At 35.8% G+C, this 22880-nt stretch overlaps 1 protein-coding gene across 2 annotated transcripts in view; it reads left to right on the forward strand.

The window, feature by feature from the left end:
* The window catches only part of LOC123718016 (protein slit), a 123651-nt gene that overhangs the window by 87160 nt on the left and 13611 nt on the right, over nucleotides 1–22880 (forward strand). For both annotated transcript variants that reach the window (XM_045674362.1, XM_045674363.1), the window contains 12 exons: nucleotides 9497–9640; nucleotides 11204–11365; nucleotides 11859–11929; nucleotides 12806–12950; nucleotides 15109–15252; nucleotides 16179–16250; nucleotides 18327–18398; nucleotides 19081–19152; nucleotides 20445–20608; nucleotides 21294–21450; nucleotides 21899–21990; nucleotides 22610–22736. In XM_045674362.1, coding sequence (XP_045530318.1) covers nucleotides 9497–9640; nucleotides 11204–11365; nucleotides 11859–11929; nucleotides 12806–12950; nucleotides 15109–15252; nucleotides 16179–16250; nucleotides 18327–18398; nucleotides 19081–19152; nucleotides 20445–20608; nucleotides 21294–21450; nucleotides 21899–21990; nucleotides 22610–22736 — 1422 coding nt within the window. The remainder of the gene's footprint in view (nucleotides 1–9496; nucleotides 9641–11203; nucleotides 11366–11858; nucleotides 11930–12805; nucleotides 12951–15108; nucleotides 15253–16178; nucleotides 16251–18326; nucleotides 18399–19080; nucleotides 19153–20444; nucleotides 20609–21293; nucleotides 21451–21898; nucleotides 21991–22609; nucleotides 22737–22880) is intronic.

Genomic DNA, 22880 nt, shown 5'->3' on the forward strand with positions numbered 1-22880 from the left:
TTGACACTGCTCTTGTGACTTCAAATACGAAGCGGGATACAGGTCATGGCATAACCTAAAATCTGAGATGCCTCTTATGAAATAATTGAACCCTGTTGTAATATAATTATAATACTACACACGACATTTCAGGGCCATTAAATTAATTAGGGCAATTTCGCTGAGAGCTCATACGCCATCTTGTGGGACGCCACAAAATGGCGGCCGCAATTCAATACTTTAACTGACGTGACGATCTTAATTATCAATTTCGTAACAAAGGCCATATATTGGCATAATATTAAAAGAATTCAAATAGTTTGGCCTCTGCCTACCTTTAACGCTGGCATTTCCTCGCTTTTTTGCTAATTCATTGAGCGAGGAAAACGCCAGCTCTGGAGTCACTGGTCTATCAGGCTTATAAAATCTTTCATTAGCGCCTGTGCACTTGAACCCCAAGATTCCCACCTCCAAGAGCATCAAATCCACTTTACACTGAATTATTTCAGAACCAATTCGATTTAGGGTCCTTCAAAGAGCGCACCAATTCTTTAAAAGACTCGCAATGCACTCGTGAGCACCCTCGCATCGAGAGTGTCAATGGGCGGTGGTTTCACTTAACATCAGGTGAGCCTACTGGCCGTACTTCTATAAAAAACAAAAAATAGAAGACGGCTCAGTACAGTCTGAGGCGGGATTCGGAGGCTTTTGCCAAACACACACACATAGCTAATAAGAACGTGATAGAAAAATAAATGTGTTTATGTGTAAAAGTATCTGAAATGAAACGCTTTTATTATTATTATGAAAACTGTTAAAAATTAGACTTAATTTAATAACAGTTCCAAGAAGAAGAAGGTGAAGATGGCCTACGTACCCTGTAAACAAAAAGTTTGTTATAATTGTAATTCTTAATCATTAAAATACACATTTTTATTCAATTAAAAACAATCTCCAACGAAATTGAACTCCATAGTATTAGGATTAGACAGTCAAAGACATGAACACATGAATAAAGATAAAGATAAACAAGCTCTGGGGTTACTGACGCCTCAAATCTTTAGTTAGCTGTGCACTTATCCAAGACTAGACTTCAAAGGGAACAAAATCAAAGTTAAAGGAAAGACTTATTATAAGACAATAATAAACCTTTACAAGCGATGTCACTATGGACAAATCTGTGACTTACATCAATATTTTTATAGATTTTTTCTTTTATTAATGATTAATTTATTTTAATAACGTTTTTAAAGCTATATTTTATAAACTTTCATCCCGTCATATAAACTCTATGTCTGACTTGACGGACAGCGATGTCAATTGTCATCGACAAAGCTTTGCAGTGACGCATGACTGATCTAATTCAGATGCTATATTTAATTACTCTTCTACTGTCAAACATTTCCCTTATAAAAAACATTTTCAAACACGAGACACTAGACTAGCTATTACTAGCAGTTTGGCGTGAGACATTTATTCTCTAAAGGAAGTATTTTAGACTTCTAGTTCTTTTGTTAGTTTTTAAGTGTGAATATGGACGGAGTGATGAGATTATGGAATGAAAATTAACGGGAAAAGAAAGTAAGACAGACAAAGAGGCGAGAACTTCACCAATAACAAGGATCTCTATTGTCAAAAGTCAAAGTCACAATGTACACTTATGAACGTCAAAAAAAGAAATCTGCATTAATTTACATTTACTGCCAGTTCTCAAATCAAGGACGTAGAACGGAAGAGAAGAACTGGCAATAAACTGCTTATCAAATAGTCGGTAATTTGTTTGTTTCCTTTGTAGTAGATTTTTACGTATATCGCAATGAAGCGAGAAAAGTACCAGTTCTGGGGTCACTGATGCACCAGGCGCCTCAAATCTTTAATTAGCTGTGCACTTATGGGGTCCAAGACTAATTCAAATTTTGAGACGTTTATTAATTAGTAAAATATATAAAACATATCTCTGATGCATTTTTTTTATAATACACATTAATTGTATATAATAACAGGTAACAAAGGAAGCCAATAGACGGCTTTGTATCTAAATTAAAACTTCAATCATGTAGAATTATAAGATAATATAAACTAAATCAAAAAATGCTTCCAAAATACAATAAAAACATTACAAATATTAAATAAGATAAAAAGGTTTTTTATATACTTTAAAATTACACTCAATTCCAAGAGGGAAATAAAATGAGCGTTATTATAGTCTCGTAAGAGGGACCGGAAGTCCTGTAGACTGAGCGCCGGAAGTGCGGCCATCTTACCGGAAACGAGGAACGCTAATGAGTTTTGTTTGAGCTTTTATTGTTTTAGAAGTAGAAAGTAATTTATTAATGGTAGAATTACATTGTAAATATACTAATTACTCGTAAAATTAACTAAAACGATAAGTTGTTATAAACAATAAATATTTATTTTGAATTAATATTTATTCATTATTTATCTACACTTCCTTACACTTATAGAAAAAATAATAACATAAAAATTATAAGGATCATCGGCATCATCGCTAAGAAGCAATCTCTCCTGGCAACACTAGTAAGGAAAATGAAAAAAATAAATATTACATTTAAAAAAATATGGAATCACCAATCTTAATCTAAAATAATTTAAAACTTATTTCAAACACAGTATTTACAATATTAACCTACGTAGTAATAGTAATAATAATAATCGAAAATTAAAACAAATTAAAAATTTTGATTCCTGTGGCAGTGTTACTTTAACGCTGGCAGCATTTCCTTGCCGTATTGCGATACTTTTTCGTTAAGGAAAGCACCAGCTCTGGAGTCACCACTACCAGATGTCTTGAATTACTCGCCTGCATTTGAACCCAAAGACTAAATGGAATTAAACCGCCAAAATGCTTTTCTAGACAAGATGGCGGCCAGACGTAAACAAACGTCAAGTTTTATGTGTTATTTGTCATTCTCATCACACATTATATTTTGATCGACAAAATTTAACTATTATTGTTACTAAAACTATTATTTATTATTAATATTTAAATTGATAGCACACAAATATAGAGTATTTAGAATAATCTTAACCCAATAATTATAATTAATAAATAGCAAATTAAAACAAATTTAAAATGTTTAGTCCCTGTGGCAGTGTGCCTTTAACGCTGGCATTTGCGCTGTATTATGATACTTATTTGTTAAGGAAACCACCAGTTCTGGGGTCACTGGCACTATCTACCAGCTTAAATCTTTAATCTTTAAAGTGTATAGCTAATACACTTGAACACATCGGCACTAGAGCCTCTACTCCAAAGGAAACATATTATTTTCCACCTGTTCTGTGCTTGTCAAATGGAGGTGAGACGGGACTTGGAAAATAAATTTAATTAAAACATGTAACGCACAAATATACTTACAATATTCTTAACCTACACAGAAATAATAATAAAAACTGAAATATTAAAAACTGGACCAACTTTTGGGACCTTTATTGCTTTTTACATGCGAAGACATTTACTAGCTATCGTAATTTCGTCTTATCTGTGACCAGGTGCCACGTGACGACTGACTCTTACAAAAATAAGAAAGATACCAAAGTTCTGACGAGCCTGCTAAGGTATTTAGATAAGTTACAAAACAGTGACTTCAGCATGCGTCTCTCATCTCTGAGGTCGTAGAAATGGCTGTGTAAATTGACGTAATTTCTATGTGCGCATTACATTGGCTTGTACAAAGGAGGAAGATCGTGAGGAAAACTTGCCTGAGTTCCAAAAATCGACGGCGTGTGTCAAGCATTGACAAATCATGAAACAGATAAAGAAATCTAAATCCAGACCTCAAAAGGTAACCATTTTTTTAAAGATTTTCTTTAAATATACATTAAAATTTATATGCCAGTTCTCATTAACATGTTGTAATCATCTCTTTGTACTTCTACCATTTGGTTGATTTTCCCCTTAGTTTCTCACCTAACAAATAGTTATCAAAGGGTTCCTAAATTTAAATAATGCTAAGGACACACTGGCTTAACGGTTGCGGGTTTAACCGCGTGATTTTATATATAGACGTATATATCTATCTACTTTTTATTAATTGTACAAAAATCGCTGTAAGTTTTCTGACTTAAATCTGGTGGTATCGAACCATCTGTTTGTCGTAGTAGTTGCGGCCATTTTAGACTGAATTTACTAGGATTTATAGATTAACTTTCTCAATTGCACTCAACAATCTAACGATTACATGCCAAGTCTATGTATTTTTTTAAAACAGTATTTGTTATATTGATATGATCATTATAAGTTTGTAGACTATTTAAGTAATAACTTAACACAGAAGATCCCTTACGTACCCACATCTTCATTACACGGTTTCAATCGAACAGACTTTAGAATTGTTTATTGAAAATTACTAGCGGTTTTGCAGTTACACAGTGTGGCCTAAGCTTTATAACCGCCATTTTGCGCACTCGAAGAAGGCGCTACAAAGACTAATAGCGCTCTCAAAACACAATACTTTGGAGAACTTAAGAGGAATAATTCACACTTGTGTGTTCGACTCTGACATTTGTGTCACATGCTTCGTGAACCCTTATCGACTGTTTGACAAGATGTCGAAAACCCACACTATTTAGTGATTGTTAAACCGATACAAATTGTTTTTAATTATGTTAACATGTAAAAGTTGCCATGATCTATGAAGATCTTTTGCGAGATTTACCAGCGCCATCAGTCAATTATATTGGGTACACGGCGTGTTTGTACAAGGAATAAATCATGGTTTCGCAACGTTAGGGACTGGTATTGCGACTGCGGAAGACTTGACGCATCTGGCACAGGACACGCGTCAAGAGTCTAACGGCAAACATCTCTAAAAGAAGGATATACAAAAAAATATGTGCGTGTACTAGTGTACACACGTAAGAAGTGAAACTTCTTTATGACCTTATTTTTTTGAAAAATGATCTACTATATGCAACATTACAGAAATTAGTTAAATAAAGTTTAACAAAAGGCTTTTATTATCATAGAAATGAATACAAATAATACAATTATTTCATTTTACCTTATTACTACTAAGATTATTACAGAATTTCATTAATTGTAATAGAATTATCACTATCATTGTTATCGTTATTATATATTTTTATTATTAATGGCTTCAAATCTCTTCGAATCAACAACGTAGAGACAAGAAAAAGATGGCGTGTAACGGAATAATGTGACCCGTAACGGAATAATGTGGCGCGTAACCGAAAAATATGACCGTATTTTTTTTTACAAAGCTGATAAAAAAGTTTTACCTAATTTAAAAATGAAATTAAACATTCATACGCCATCTTGCCAATCTCTAGACAAGATGGCGTCACAGAATGTTTAAAAGGGTTTCTTTGGCGAAATTTACAGTATTAGAGTATATTGATTTGTAATCATAACATTCAACTATACAGTATTAACAATATTCTCAACCAACATAATAATAATAATTAATAAAAAGCAAATTAAAACAAATTTAAGAATTTGGTCCCTTTGTACCTTTGCAGCATCCTCGCTGTGTTGCGATACTTCTCCGTTAAGTAACGAACCAGCTCTCGAGTCACCGGTAGTGACAGCGTTTGTAATCTTTTATTAGCCGTGTACTTTTTAGGGCTCAATACTACTTCAAAGGGAACAAAATGAAAATTGAAGGAAAGACTTTTATATTTGAGGCGTCTTATTTTCCGCCAGCTTTTGTGTTTGTCCTATGGAGCTGGGACTGGGCTAAAAATATAATATAAATTAAAGTATATAACACATAAATATACAGTACTTATAATATTCTTAACCTACATAATAATAACAATGAATAAATAATAAAAACAAATTTTAAAAGTTTAGTCCTTGTGGTAATTTTAATGCTGGCATTTTCTCGCTGGAATGCGATACAAGTCAAGTCAAAAAATCATTTATTCATATAACACAATGTATAGTTATGAACGTCAAAAAAGAAATATACATTAAATGCTTCTAATTTTACATTTACTGCGAGGGCGTAGAAGGGAAGAGAAGAACTGTCAATAAACTTTATGCCACTCTTTTTAATCTCCAAGATTTTTTGTATTACGCAACGTTTGTACGGAGCTGCAACCATTACAACATGTTCCACATGACATCTTAAGTCATCAAATATTTGTCTCAGATTGTCAAAGATCCACTATAAGTAGGAGGCATGGCTTTAAAAATCACATTTTAAAAATCTTCAGCCATTTTGTAATGACAGACCTCAAATTTTGTATGATGATGTATGATGTAAATTTTGTATGTATGTAATGACATACATATACATTATATATGTAGTTGGAACTAACTTAGAATTGAAATAATTTAACATGAATGTGAAACGGGAATGAGCGTAATTGTCTTTCAATATTAATGCCGTAGTAATAGATTTCAGACAAAGAGGAACGCGACTATGAAAAATGGAGGTGACCTACATGCATATACGACAAACGTTTAATAAAGATTACAGTATCCCTTCTAAATGGGGGTTTGTAGAAGGGTGGGAAATATGTATTTTTAATGTATCATGAATTCCCCATCTGGACTGAGCGTTTGAAGTATGTGAAACCAGCTGCCCACTGAAGTATGTCTGAACCTGTCTGTCATTTCTGAAGCTCGTGTTAGTGGCGTCGCACAACCTTCTCCACTCTCCAAGACAGGATCTTCAGCAAGCCTCTGAAAAGAGCGTACCAATTCTCAAATGGCTATCAACTCCAGTCTCACTTTCGGACCTTTCCTCACTACCTTTTCCCATCCACAACTGAGCGTTATTTAAGGCAGTTTTTCCGCACACCACTTATGTGGAACCAGCTACCCTCTGAAGTATTTCCGAACCAATTCCCAATTGACTCTGTCCTTCAAAGGAGCTGGGCTTCGAGGAGGCTCATCTGATGTTAAGAGATACCGCCCCCGCGAGTCCATGCACAGAAGGCTCGCAAGGGCGCTGCCGGTATTATAAGAATTGCTACGCTCTTTTCTTGAAGGGCCCAAGGTCGAATTGCGACTCTTCTGGCATTGCGTGACCCTTATTACTAAACATCAGATGACGTTTGGCCCCTGTTCTATATAAAAAAAATTCTAGGCCATATCACTTACGTATACTATATGTATACGTCCTTCTCCGGCATAGAAGTAGATGAAGCGAGAGTCGGAACTCCTGCAAGTGGAGATCCTTACCCTTACGGGAAAAAGGCGTGAATATATAACCTTGCTGGTGTCCACGACTTCGTCTGCACAGGATTAAGACAATATTTGTCCAAATGATCTAGCGTGACAGACATTATATACTTTAAGTACCAGAAGCGATATCTATTTTCATGGGAATCAATGTTTTTACTACCAAATGAGCTTTTGAAATAAATTATCAATTTGTATTGTTGTTATGACGCAGGTATATACTGTGGGTGGCTTTTTGTTAATACTATTAATAATAAACATTCCCAACATTACATATCTGTGAATCTAGTGGTAGCGCACGCCAGAAGGTGGAGATTTCTTACAATATCTTTATGTAATAGCCTATATGTTATTCTGATGTATAAGCTGTATTATTGTAGAGTTTCACTAAAAACCATTCCCAAGTTTTTACGTGAAAGAGTAACAAACATCCGTCCATAGTTACAAACGTTCGCGTTTATTATATTAGTAGTGCCTCCACCCCTGAATTTCGTGTTCGAGTTGAACGCAGGCGGTCCCATTAATAATTCATCAGATATTTGGAGTTCAGCACCCTTAGTGTGATATTCAAAAGATATCAAATATGTAGAATATGCTAGAAATATGAAACAGATGTTTATTGAACCGTTTGCTGTTCACGTGGTGTACACACGTAAGAAGTTAACTTCTTTATGACCTATATTAAGGTTAAATTTTATGACCTATATTAAGGTTAAATAACCTTAAATTAGACACAACAAAAGGCTTTTATTATCATAGACATGAATGCAAACAATACAATTATTTTTTACCTTATTACTACTAAGATTATTACAGAATTTCATTAATTGTAATAGAATTATTACTATCATTGTTATCGTTATTATATATTTTATTTATGTCTATGGCAATGGCTTTGAATCTCTTCGAATCAACCGTGATAGGGACAAGAAAAAGATGGCTCGTAACGGACAAATCTGACTTTAATTTTCTTTTTCCAACGGCTAAAGTTTCACTTCAATAACTATTTTTTTTAAATGATATGCAACGTTCGGACATTTATTCCTAATTATTCTGATGATGACGAGAGAACAGTTCAAGTAGTAATGACAGCATCATTATACAGCATCAAAAAAAGATTGAGGATTGACAGTGAGTGAAATATATAACCTTCAGGATAAGAAGAAATGCCAACTTTTTAGCAATATTCGTTCGACAATTGTTTTGCGAAGAGTTTATAAATTTAAATTTTCAAATGTTATTTTTATTCACAATCACAATTAACATTTGGAGTAGAGAGTCTTGGCACAGCAAATTAAAGATTTAAGTTGGCCCCTGGTAAGACCATTGACTCCAGAGCTGGTGGTTTCCTTGACAAAAAAGTATTGTGATACAGCGAGAAAATGCTACACGAATGACGAATGGGCCAATCAGAACGTTCCATTTACTTACGATGATTTGATTGGCTCGGGACTATCGTATGGTATTTTGTAAGAATGCACGATTGCAGTACATATTTTGATTTCTATAAAGGTGACAATTAAGTAAAATGAAACATGTATGAAACACACACACATTATATAATAAATAAAAGTTAGTGACAAGATATGTTGTTAATTAAGAAAACACTTTTTAAATAGATTGAAGCTATGTATTATTATGACAAACTTATAATTATTTATACTTATAAATATTAGTCGATATCAACTCCGGGGAAATAAATACAGATAATACAACTTTCTCTACATCTGTGATACTTTTTGACATTCAACACCTTTTGTCTTCGGAAATAAATTAAATTTAAAATTATGTAAATAATTATAAGTTTATAATAATACAACTAGCTGTAATCCGTTTAAACAGTGTTTTCTTAATGTGTAAAAGCTATGTTAACAAAAGACAATACTATATGTTGTTAATTCTAAATCCTAAATCCTAATAATCAAATATACAGTACTTACAATTTTCTTTAGTTACATTCAATGACCGCGATACCGCCAAAAATCAACATTGTTTTTAGCCAAACGATTTGTACCGATTGTGTGTGAAGTGTAAGTCACACTACCGCCTCTTTTTTTTATGGACTAACGGAAAATATTAGAATTTTTCTGAAACAAATCCTTTGACACTCGTAATTAATCCCACGAGTTCGACTAACGCTCACGCGATAGGTAGTACCATTCAAATTCACAATCCAAATCTTTATTTAGTTGTAAAAACCTTTGAACCAGTCTCTTCAATTACCTTTGCCTTTCGCCAAGTACATCTCACCTACTCTTTTAATGCCATCAGACCCTCTGCACTGGCCTGCTGCAGGTCATTCACTTAAAACATCTTTAAAGTTATAATTCCCTGGTGTTTCAGAGACCTGAGCCGCAATGACCTGTCAGCGATCAGTCGGCGAACGTTCCGTGGGCTTACAGCACTAAAGTCGTTACACCTGGGATGGAACCAGATAAAATGCATCGACGACAAGGCGTTGGAACACCTCAAAAGTCTGCAGTACCTGTAAGTTTATTGTGTCTGGTATCTTTATACACACACATTTCTGTGGGTCTCTCTGCATCTTCTACCGCATTTAACATGGAGAGTGTTGAGAGGAGGTGTTCAGTCTAACACCTGCATCACTGTCAAGGCAGACTTTGAAACTCGGACATGTCCGTCGTTCCACAACTGAGTACTTTAAGGCAGATTTTGTCACCACTATGTGGAAGCTGCTCACTGAAGTATTTCCGAACCAATTCTACTTCTCGGCCGTTCAAGAATAGAGTGTACCAATTATTAAAGGGCCGGTAACACCACAACCTTCTGGCGTCTACAGTGTCCCTGAACGGTATCATGTACTATCAGTTGAGCTTCATGCCCGGTTTGTCCCGTTTATATAACCTGCCTTTTATGAGTTGGTACTGCACTCGCGATCCTTCTGGCATTGAGAGTGTCCATGGATATCACGTAAGATCAGGTTAGCGTATGCGTGTACGCAGTATACACACGTAAGAAGGTAAACTTCTTTATTATTTTTCGAAAAATGCAACGTTACAGAAATTGGTTAAATAAGATAAAGTTTAACAAAAGGCTTTTATTATCATAGACATGAATACAAATAATACAATTATTACTATCATTGTTATCGTTATAACATATGTTTGTTATTAATGGGATCCAACTTCAAATCAACTGTGGTAGGGACAATAAAAAATTGGCGCGTAACCCAAAAATGTAAATTGAATTGTGATCTGACAATATTATGTATATACGTATTTCTCCGACTTTATCGTATTGGCTTATTATTGTAAGAATAATGAATGTATTACTGTAAAATATCTTTATTAGACATCATAACAATGAAAAATACAGTATTTACAATTTTCTTAACCTACATAGTAATAATAAAAGTTATTAAAAGTAATTTTAAAAGTTCAGTCCCTGTGGCAGTGTACCTTTAACGCTGGCATATACTCGCGGTATTGCGATAATTCTTCGTTAAGGAAAACATCAGCTCTGGAGTCACTAGTACCAGGCGCCAATTTAAATCTTTAATTACGAGTTGTCTAGCATTACCTAAAATACGGCAAAAAAAATATACGAAGGCACAGCTGTATAATAAACTACCCACAAATATAAAAAAAAGATTACTTATTTCAATTCATTTGATTTGAATGCTAAGTGAATATGTTAGACAAAGTTACTTTTAAATTCATTTCGTATAATTAATGATGTTAATCTAAAGTATTATTCTCATGTGAGTGACGTTTTGGTCTTTTTTGAGAAATAAACCTATTTAGCTGTGCTCTTCAACCCCAATGTGTTGACACTACTCCAAAGGGAACAAAATCAAAGTTGGAAAGACTTATATTTTCCGCCTGTTTTGCGGCTTTGTTACTTGTCAAACGTGTCCACACAAGTAGCATCCTATACCAAAGCCCGTGCCATCTTCCAAGGTAAGAAAGACATCTCATCCACCATCATGCCTGTTGGCTCCAATGGCTGGAACATATTTGGCAAGAGAGCGTCGTATGGAGTCGTTGAGCGGTGTTCTGTAAATAAAGAAAATTATGATTTGTATTACAGGACGTTAAGCAACAACAACCTTACATCACTGTCAGTGGAGGCAGCGCTGGTCGCGCGACTACACGCTTTGAGATTGGCCGACAATCCCATCGTTTGTGATTGTCGAGTCGCGCGGCTCAGTGCAGCAGTGCGTGCTGCTGGTGTTATGGGAGTGGGAGCCAGGTAAAGTCAAAGTCAAAAATCATATATTCATATAGGTAACACAATGTACACTTATGAACGTCAAAAACTGAAATATACATTAAATGCTTCTAATTTTACATTTACTGCCAGCTCTCAAGGGCGTAGAACGGAAGAGAAGAACTGGCAATAAACTCTCCGCCACTCTTTTTACGGCCAAGTTTTTTTGTATCACACAACGTTTGTAAGGATCTGCAACCATCACACCATGTTCTATATGACATCAACAGAAGGCATGGTGAAATAAGAGCACACACTTACATTCTCGTGGGAACAACACGCAAATAATAATATTCATGTCGACGTGTGCTGGATTCCTACAGCTGGACATGAAATTAATATAGTTCATGTTTCTCAGTGATGAAGCATTCTAATTGTGATAATTTTTAAAATCAGACCAGTGCTTTTTCAGTTTATTCGTTGTTAAGACTAAAAAACGTTTGTTTATGGAAGTCATAAATTAAATTTATTGCAGATGCCAGTCGCCTGCGGCACTCCGTGGTGCGTTCCTCAGCGAAATAGAGCCTCACGAGCTCGTCTGTTCTGGTAAGGAACCAAGTGTTATTTTGAGTCAATAAAAAAACGATTGGAACCATCGCAGACCAGTCACTTTCCAAGCCTCTCTACATCATCTAAATCTTACAGGATTTACCACGTTCCGAGGAGTTCGGATTAATAATGAATTTAATTCTATATAAATCAAGGCGGGACCGTATCTACCTCTTGTCTATCTATGTCTGCTATAGTCATTTTGTTTAATGATTTGATATTAAGAAAAACACTTTTTGAATGGATTAAAGCTATGCTAAGCTATATTATTTTTAAAACTCATAGTTATTTACATAATTCTAAATTTAAAATTTCTTCCGACGTTTCGCGTGCTTTACAGCATGGTTACGGTGAATGAAGACGAAAGGTGTTGAATGTCAAAAGCATCACAGCTGTAGAGAAAGTTGTGCCAACTTCGGGGCAATAAATACAAATAAAACACGCTTTAATCCGTTCAAAAAGTGTTTTTCTTAATGTGTAAAAGCTATTTTAACAAAAGACAATACTATGATTTGATATTTCAAAGAGATTTTTCGCCAGCTTCTATTCTCATCCTACATATTTTATTTCAATAGCTGATTTTCATCATCGTCATGAAAGAATACGAAATTACGTACTCTTTCACCTGTACGAAGTCCGTTGTTACACAAACACTAATGTGGAACTAGCTGCCTGAATTCCCTAAATAATTCTACTTAGGAAATTACCAATTCTTAAAAGGCCAGCAAAGAGTCCTCTGGCCATGTTAATGTCTAAGGGCGGCGGTGTCACTTAACATGAAGTGAATCATAATTAATACGATTTTAGATTTTTTTTATAATTAAACAATTTGAGGGTACCACTTTCTTTGCAAATAAATTATAAAAACATCAGGTCCAGCCAGTGCCATAACATCGGAATGCTCCTCGGAGGCGCGCTGTCCTGCTGCTTGTCGATGCGCAGGTGATGGCACCGTAGACTGTCGGGAGAAGATGCTCACACGTCTGCCAGATAATATTCCACACCGGGCTACCGAAATGTAAGTATCAGAATGGCCAGGACCTCATACTCTTTGGAGAGAAGATCTTTTTGTGGTAAAAAAATCTTTGGCATCTGATGATAATATCTCAAGGATTGCTGTCCAAATGCGATGTTGGCATTAAAGCAAGTCTTCAAGCTTTTAATCCATAGGACGTTTGCTCCAGCTTTGCGACTCCATATACGGAATGAACACGTAAAAATGGTGAGCCTTCTTCCAACACCCACCAGCCATCTTCATTTTATGTTAAACAACTATACTGATGTCCAAAGTAGGTAGTAGAGGTGCACAGTACAAAGGGATTTGGAGACACAGATCCCTAAACATAAATCTGAAATCTTTCTCCAATCGGCAGCTCATGTCTGAGCGTCGTGGTGAGCAAAGAAGCATTTGGAGCAGACTTTCTGTTTCCACCGGTTTCTTTCCAGCGCCTCTCTTATGACAGTTCTGAGGATGACAAGTCTCACTTGATCAGTCCATCTGGTTGGTGATCCACGTGATCTTTTGCCTTCCGTGATACCAACCACGATCAGTTTCTCCAGGTCCTCATCGCCTCTGTGCATTGTATGGCCGAAATATGATGTAATTAGCTATCGGCAAATGGTAGACAGGCAATACTTGGTATATGCTCTTAAATATTTATAAAAAATATTCATTGATCTATTTCTTATTGTTGTTTTAGTAACAATTGTTATTGAAGTGAAACTTGGAGCAAATAGACATTGAAAGAGAGTGAGAAAGGGAGATCGAGAAAAAATAGACGCTATTGGTTGATGTATTCGTTTAGCAGTTACATATTAGAACTTTAGACGGCAATTCTGTTGAATAACGTCTTGTGCAGTAAACGCAGATTTTTTATTTATTTATATCATCACTAGCAGCCCGTCCCGGCTGCGCACGGGGTAGACAATTATTTATTTGTAGAAAAAAGTTGTTGTAGTGACATAACTACAATAGTTGGACATATGCCACCGCGGAGTTTTTTGTAGACATTATGATGTTCTTCAGTATTGTTGTACATTATTTTTTTCTATCGCTAATAGTTTCGGCAGCGCATTCGACGAAAGACATTTTAAGACTCATTTTTCTACACCTTCGTTTACATTGTTCCAATTTTACTAAGGATCCCTAATTTTTTTCAAAATGAAATGTAGCCTATGTCAAATTGGAAGAATGTAGCATTCTATTGGTGAAAGAATTTTTTAAATCGGCCCAGTACTTTTTGAGCCTATTCATTATAAACATACAAAAATAGGTACAAATCTTTCCTCTGTATAATATTAGTGTAGATAACACGTATACAGTGTGAATATAGATATACAAATACGGGGAGTGATCATACACTGGTACATGATCATCTTTTGGGGCTTTTACTTACTTTAATTTACAAATAAGTGTCACTTTTGACATGTGTACTTTGTATGCACGCACTTTTTTTTTTATTTTCTGTACTGTACTTTTACGCACAAATGTCCCAAGAGTTATTTACTTATACTGTTGATATATACTATCATTATTGATGTGACAGTGTCTTATAATTCGAACGTACGCACGCACGAAAAAACCTGACTCATGCAGCGTTACCTCGCTCTGGGGTGTTCCATTTAAAGCTTGACGTGCGAGCGAGAGCGCAGATCGAGCGACAAAGAGGCACAATCAGTTGTATTTATACGTACAAATAAATTTAACTTGATCAAATCAATTGTGATTCCCATTGACCTACTTCTCTATATCCATACAAAATATCTATCAAACATATCAAATTAAAATTTTCTTTTGAAAGCAGCCTTTCCATCAGTATTTTCTTATGACGTTGTCACGTTCAACTATCGTCAGTAAATCGATTTTTTTCTACTATTATCATTTTTTTCTTGCATCTGAAGCGCAAACTAACTGTTGTGGTCTCTGGCAGAATGACCAGCGCAAACACACACAGCATGCTAGCCAGGTCAAGTTACAACCACAACACACACATTACACACTTATAATGTATTTTATTCCTTTAAAAAAAAAAATTTCTTTTTCTATTATTATTATTATTTTGTGCTTCAATGTGTTTCGTTAGTAATAAATGTTATGTTTGTCTATAGACAAAAGGCTTTATTATGTATGTCACCATACTACTCAGCGGAATAAATATTTATTCTTCATCATTCAGACGCTTGGAGAACAACGAGCTGACAGAAGTTCCAGCAGGCGCGTTCTCAGCCGTAAAGCGAGTCGCCAGGATCGATCTCTCCAACAACAAGATAGCTGACATCGCCGGAGATGCCTTCAATGGACTTGTCCATCTAACTTCACTGTAAGTTGTCGATATAAATAAATAAAACATGATACAAGCTTTTTATGTCTGTGTTTCAGATTTCTGTATCATGATTCGTCAATCAAATAGGCAATGAGGTGTTCATTCTGTGCCTAATACGCAGTTTCCTCACGATATTTTCCAGCTCCGATCGAGGGAATCTTAAATGCGTCCAGTGATAGCGTAGCAAACCTTCAGCCTCAGGGATGTTCTTTATATAACAGAGGCCAAATAGGCGGGAAGCTCGCCTGATGTTCAGCTTTCTGTGCCTCTTTATAGTATAGGGACATAATGAGCCTACGGGAACCAAAATGGGCAGCTTAGATAGGGAGGATTATACTCTTTCTTATATAATTGTCTGTCACATGCTGGGTTCCTTTCGACTACCTTCACCGGAACTCATTGGTGCACAGGCAGTGATTCGAACTGATATATAATGCTGACATTTGTGGTCACCATCTCCCTTCAAGATTCGAGAGGAGTTATATATACATAAGCAGAAATTACTAAAACCGACAATTGGAAGTAATATTTTTTTTTTAGGTTAACTACTTCAAAAAAGTAAAAAAAAAAGACAAAAACGTCACTTACATGAGAATAATACTTTAGATTAACATTACATTGTAGTCTTTCTGTAAGTGTTATATAATATAACGTTTTTTTTTTATTTGTGGGTAGTTTATTATACAGCTGTGCACCTTCGTAGGTAAACATTGTTTTGCCGTAGTTCGTACGTACGTGATGCAAGATAACTCGTTCGACGCATACTTTATTTGGAAAATGTACGTTGACGATAACTGTTTTATTAAAGTATTTTAGAAAATTATATACTGAACTTTAATAAATAAATAAGAAAATAATTCGTTCGGAACTTCGATAACTTGCCCAAACCAAAATTGTGTTCTGAGAAATTGTTTCTTTTCCAGAGTGCTGTACGGGAATAAAATTAAAGATTTACCATCAGGTATCTTCCATGGCCTGACGTCTCTGCAATTGCTGTAAGTTCCAACATTTGTGTACCTGAAACTCGTTAAAGAAGTATTTCTAACTAAGCATATCTGCCCATCCCAACGAGATCCCAAGCCGAGGTCCGAGCCTTTCAGGAGATATTCTTGCGCTAGCCGTGGCACAAACAGCTGACAAATACAGGTCGAGCCGAGCTGTCAAGGACCTCCAGGCTAGCGAGATTTAAAATGGCCCATAGGGCCTCCAGGCCAGTTGGAGATTAGAGTGAATCTGGTCGGTCGCGATCATAACCCTTCACGAAGTGTCCAACCCACGATGGCCCAAGTTGAGGTCTGACTTTCGCAGACGCCCTTGCATTAGAATAACAGGATGGCCAATAAAGCCCGAGCTGAGCTCCTTGATAGCAGCTTGAATACTTTATAGATTCTAAAAATGGCTACTGGGGCATTCAGGCCAGTTAGAAGTTAGGCTGAAGCTGGTCAGAGGTCATTAGATGTTTATTATGAGTATTTTGCCCTTTTAAATTCCTTTTAAAAGTAACATACATAAATAGAGTTATGACTAAACATGTATCCATTTTTATAGCGTAAACACAATTTTACAGAAAGACACTAGATTACTTCAGATAAAGGATGATTATTATATCAATATCAGAACTTATATTTTATCATTTTTCTTTACTTTACAAAATAATATAATCAAAATATGTTACATTAGAAAACCGCTGTGGTCTGTATTAATGTAACCATAGCAGTCTTGTTTAGGAGTCATAACCACAGTCAAAATAACAATAATAAAAAAATACCGGCTAATTTCCAATATGGCCGAAAAAATCATAATATACAGCTTAGATTTCTTTCTTGTTATCCTTATATCCTAGCTTCCTTCAGTACCTCCACGGGTCAAGGCATCCTCCAGCTTTTTCCAACTGACTCAATCTATGGCTTTCTATCTCCATTCGCTTCCTAACGCTTTTGTATCTTCTATCCCACTTTAGGGGGCCCTCTTCTTTTTCCCCTTGGTCCTTTCAATATAGTTGTGTTCACCTTTTGTCTGTGCTTCTTGCTATATACCATATCCTAGCTTCCTTCAGTACCTCCACGGATCAAGGCATCCTCCAGCTTTTTCCAACTGACTCGATCTATGGCTTTCTATCTCCATTCGCTTCCTAACGCTTTTGTATCTTCTATCCCACTTTAGGGGGCCCTCTTCTTTTTCCCCTTGGTCCTTTCTATATAGTTGTGTTCACCTTTTGTCTGTGCTTCTTGCTATATACCATATCCTAGCTTCCTTCTTTACCTCCACGGATCAAGGCATCCTCCAGCTTTTTCCAACTGACTCGATCTATGGCTTTCTATCTCCATTCGCTTCCTAACGCTTTTGTATCTTCTATCCCACTTTAGGGGGCCCTCTTCTTTTTCCCCTTGGTCCTTTCTATATAGTTGTGTTCACCTTTTGTCTGTGCTTCTTGCTATATACCATATCCTAGCTTCCTTCTGTACCTCCACGGATCAAGGCATCCTCCAGCTTTTTCCAACTGACTCGATCTATGGCTTTCTATCTCCATTCGCTTCCTAACGCTTTTGTATCTTCCATCCCACTTTAGGGGGCCCTCTTCTTTTTCCCCTTGGTCCTTTCTATATAGTTGTGTTCACCTTTTGTCTGTGCTTCTTGCTATATACCATATCCTAGCTTCCTTCTGTACCTCCACGGATCAAGGCATCCTCCAGCTTTTTCCAACTGACTCGATCTATGGCTTTCTATCTCCACTCGCTTTCTAACGCTTTTGTATCTTCTATCCCACTTTAGGGGGCCCTCTTCTTTTTCCCCTTGGTCCTTTCTATATAGTTGTGTTCACTTTTTGTCTGTGCTTCTTGCTATATACCATATCCTAGCTTCCTTCAGTACCTCCACGGGCATCCTCCAGCTTTTTCCAACTGCCTATATCTATGGCTCATCTCCATTCGCTATATAGTTGTCCAACTTTTATCTGTGTATTTTCCTATATGCCCCGACCATTGCCACTTTTGTTTTCGCTATTTACTTAATATATTTTTTAGTTTTCCGAGTATGAATATGGTCAAATCATTCTAAATTTCTGCCAACAGGTTATTGAACTCAAACGAGATATCTTGCGTGCGCAAGGACACATTCAGAGATCTGCAAAGTCTGAAATTATTGTAAGTATAAAGACAATCCTTTATCCCGGGAACAAAGTCGTAAATTCTATTCTTCAAGAAAAATACAAAAATTGAAAAATAACTAAATGCACGTTTCAGTAATTTATCTAATTAAACTGATAGTTTCACTGTTTAAACATAATTACGGATGACACAGTATTCTCAAATTACGGCGGTAATTTCGCCGAATGTCTAGACCGTAATAATGTATTACCACTTAACGGTTATATCATTACCACTTAACGGTTATATCATTACCACTTAACGGTTATATCATTACCACTTTTTATTTTTACTTTTTCACATTTTTATGAGTCTTGTAGAATTATAATCTTAACTTAAACTATGTTTATGCTTTTTACGATCTATTGCAGGAAAGTAAAATTGGGTAAATGTATATTACTAACATTGGACAAAATAATTTCAGTACAATAAACGTGTTTTATTATTTATTTATTTGTTTATCAGTATTTCTACAGTTATTCATTATACAATATCTAAACAATTATACACAAAATCCAAAAACGGAATACACATTTAAACATAAACATAAAACACAGTTAACAATTATTACGTACTTTAAAACAAATTGTAAGATGCATTGATCATTATAATACATTTAACCTGAGTGTTTTATATTATAAGTATAAGTTAGTTATAACAATATAATGTATATTTTCAGATCTCTATACGACAATAACATTCGCTCGATTCCAAACGGCAGTTTCGACGCTTTAATCTCCATACAGACACTGTAAGTATGTGTTATTAATAGGCATTTATATATAGCAGATGATGTATTTTTCTAATTTTAAGTACCTAGTCAAACTTCACATTTTAATATATTTTTAAAACAGCGCCATCTGTGCGACAAATAAAAATACTAGTGGTCACTAAATGTAAAAAAAAAGAATCTGAATTTGTAAGTCGAAAAGTTTTCGTATAGTTTGATAAAAATCGATTTTTTTTAAGGACAAATAATTAGATTTCCGCCCCTTCTAGTCACATCCCTATGTACAACAAAATCTTAACTAAAAAACGCGTTAAACTAAATTGTCATTAGCGAATCGCGCCATCTATTGGTAAGTAGGCGAACTATTGCGGTTTGAGTAATAAAAACGCATATACTAACATAGAATATGACATAAGAAATAACCGGTGTTAAGATATATTATTATATAGCATTATATATGTGGTACTCAGCATAATATTGTTACGAAGACGGGTCGACTGCAATGTTTCTAGATTTTTACACTAGTTAGAGAACTTTTCAGCAGGCTGTAATATGATTTCTGACCGTTTCAGGAGAGGGTCAATCACATATTAGAAAATTGTAATTTCCATAATGTTACCCTAGTTTTCAGGAAGCTGAAACATTTTTTCAGTCAATTTCAGAACATGTGTAGTCGAGTGGTGCAGCTTTCAGGAGACCCGTTTTCAGGCGTTTTCAGGCCTGGTTATATCCCTTTGATGAAGGAATATTCTAGACCGAACTTTCTAGGTGTGAGACAAGGACGAAATGAGAGAGAGAAAGAGAAGATCAGAACATCAGAACTTTCTCGAAACTAGACTGAGCATTCTAGAACGCCGTACGACAAGGACGGAGTAACGTGCGAAAGAGACAAAGAGTGCGGACGTTCTAGAATTGTGCAATCGCTACTCAGTAGCAAGCCCGCCTAGAAAGTTCTCGAATATTGTTTAGAATTATTCCCAGGGATAAATAAGCGAGCCGAAACGCGACTAGTCACTTAGTTTTGAATGCGATAACAAGAGCGAAACACCGAAGCGATAAAGTGAATATAAGTGATAAAGTACTGTGTGAAGTGTGCATAAGTGAAGTAATTAGTCAACACAGTCAGTGTTTTTGTGTGCTATTAGTGCATTTCTGCAATTAATTTATGCCCATAAATTCCTCATTGATTTATTAAGAAATAAACCTTTGAAGAAATCTACGGCATTTTCTATCCGATCCCCTAGCTCGTAACAGTATGTACAACGTTCAAGGCAATTAAATTCTATTTTGATATAAAAACAATACCTTTACAGGCATTTGGGACGAAATCCGTTCTCATGTGAATGTGGTTTGCGCTGGTTAGCAACGTACCTTCGAAGAAACCCAATAGAGACCTCAGGGGCCAAATGCGATGCCCCCAAACGACTGGCGCGAAAACGGATCGACGCGCTTCGAGAGGATAACTTTAAATGCAAACGTGAGTGTAACGCAACTTTCCGCCTAACTTGACAGTTGTCACAGATTGACAATTGACAGGGCGTGACGCGCTCATGAATGACGAAATGATGGGCTGAGTCGTTTGCCACAGACACATACAATATAATGATATTATTACATGAGAATTTAAAACTTTATGTCCGAAAATAACAGTTGGCTTAAAGGTCATAAAATCTTTTTTAAAAATTTGTGCGTCCTAGGACGCCCTAGAAGTGATAACTTAAACTAATATATGTTATGTTCCGAAGATAATCTCCTTCTTTATTCATCATATTTTTATAATATCTTTCAAAAAGTTTGACATGACATTTGATATATGCTCACTGTTTGTAAATGTGTAAGTGTAACTGTGAGTAGAGAGGGAGAAAGCGTCTGTCTGAAATACGTCTTGTGCTGCGGGTTAGAGTGAGAGAGAGGGAGCCTGCCTACCGCTGCCGTATGCGTGAGAGAAAGAAAAGCTTGACAGACTAGCGCCGTAACGCGTAACTTAACGAAGGGGTTTACCCATATGAAGTTATCACTTCAAAAAAAAACATAATTAAACATATGCTAGGTTGATTTAAATTGAACAAATTTCTATAACAGATAATATAATGACCATAGACAATTTTACAATAGATAATAATTTCAGACATAGACAATACTTATATAATAAATTAATACAGCGGGCGATGATGCTGCCGAAGTATGCGGTGACGAGCCACCCTGCCCAGTACTATGCGCGTGTGCTCGTGGCGCTTGGGGGCGGGGCTTGCGTGTGTCATGTGTCCATGCGGCCCTTACTGACATACCTCGGGACTTGCCTCTGGACACACATACATTGTAAGTATCCTGGGCGAATAATATTGCTATATAATAATAGGTTTAGCCTTATTAGTTTTGAAGTACCAATACTGCTCCATAGATGGCACCACTTGGTCTATAAAACGCGGTATCGAAGGTTTTTTTGTAAAATTAGGGAATTTTCGGGCTGTTTTGGCGAGCGTAGCTCGACCTGAGGATACCGCGTTTTATAGACCAAGTGGTGCCATCTATGGAGCAGTATTGGTACTACATTATGAATTATAAATTCTTCTTTATGATTGTAGTTTTTTATGAAAATTGAAGTTTAAATTAAAAATTACATTCGTCGCATTGTCTTGAACCCAGTTGAACGAGGGAACTGGACACATGTGCAAGTGTTTGCATGTGTTTCATTAGTGTGTATTTTTAAAATAAATTAATGAATAAAAAAACTTATGTATTTTAAGTATAAGACTTTTTATTTCAGAATAATGCCAGACAATAACTTGGGTCAGATTAAGTCTGACGGACTTTTGGGACGTCTGCCAGACCTCACGAAATTGGACTTCAGAAATAATGGTATCAGATGAAATCTATAATAGCAATATTCAATCCATAAGGGTCAAATTTTTTTCAAAGTGAAATCAAATGAATTGCTACCTCCAAGGAGGTTTCATACTTTTTCATATCCAATGTTTTTTTTTATCTGTGGCAGTGATATAGACTTGCAGGTTTGCCAAAATTTAGGGGGAACCAATATGTCCTGGATTTTTAAGAGGGATATTTATGGAAAGGGATTTATAGGGGATTTTTATTTAATTTACTAAACCATATATAATCTTAAACCGACGTATGTATGTCCTACTAACCAACATTCTTTAGGCGTTGGCGTCATTGATCTGTGGCCGCTACAGGTCATTTTGGCGCCAACCGCCATTACGTTTTTTTTTGGCCTGCACGCTTTGTACCATTACGTTTTACTTTTTACTATATTATTGACCTGAAACTTTTTTATCATAATAAAAGCCATTAGTTAAACTATCTAATTTAACTTTATTTAAGGAATTCTGTAAAGTTGCATATAGTAGATCATTTTTCGAAAAATAAGGTCATAAAGAAGTTTCACTTCTTACGTGTGTACACTAGTACACGAACACTTTTTTTTTCGTTAATACTATAATGTTCTAAACTCATGCAGGTATATCAGTGATAGAAGATAACGCGTTCGACGGTGCCGCAAACATTCAGGAGCTGATGCTGGATGGAAACCTCATCCAAACACTGACTTCCAGGACTTTTCTTGGTTTACACAGTCTCACTTTGCTGTAAGTCTTTTAATGTTAATAGACGATTGACTGCACAAAATCATTTGGATTAGTTTGAATGCATGTTAGTCTCTAGTGTTTGGCAGTCTCAAGTAGTCTCTAGTCTCTGACAGTCTCTAGTCTCTTACAGTCTTTAGTCTCTGG

The sequence above is a fragment of the Pieris brassicae genome, chromosome 14 (genome assembly GCF_905147105.1).
Source record: "Pieris brassicae chromosome 14, ilPieBrab1.1, whole genome shotgun sequence".
Taxonomy (NCBI): Eukaryota; Metazoa; Arthropoda; class Insecta; order Lepidoptera; family Pieridae; genus Pieris; species Pieris brassicae.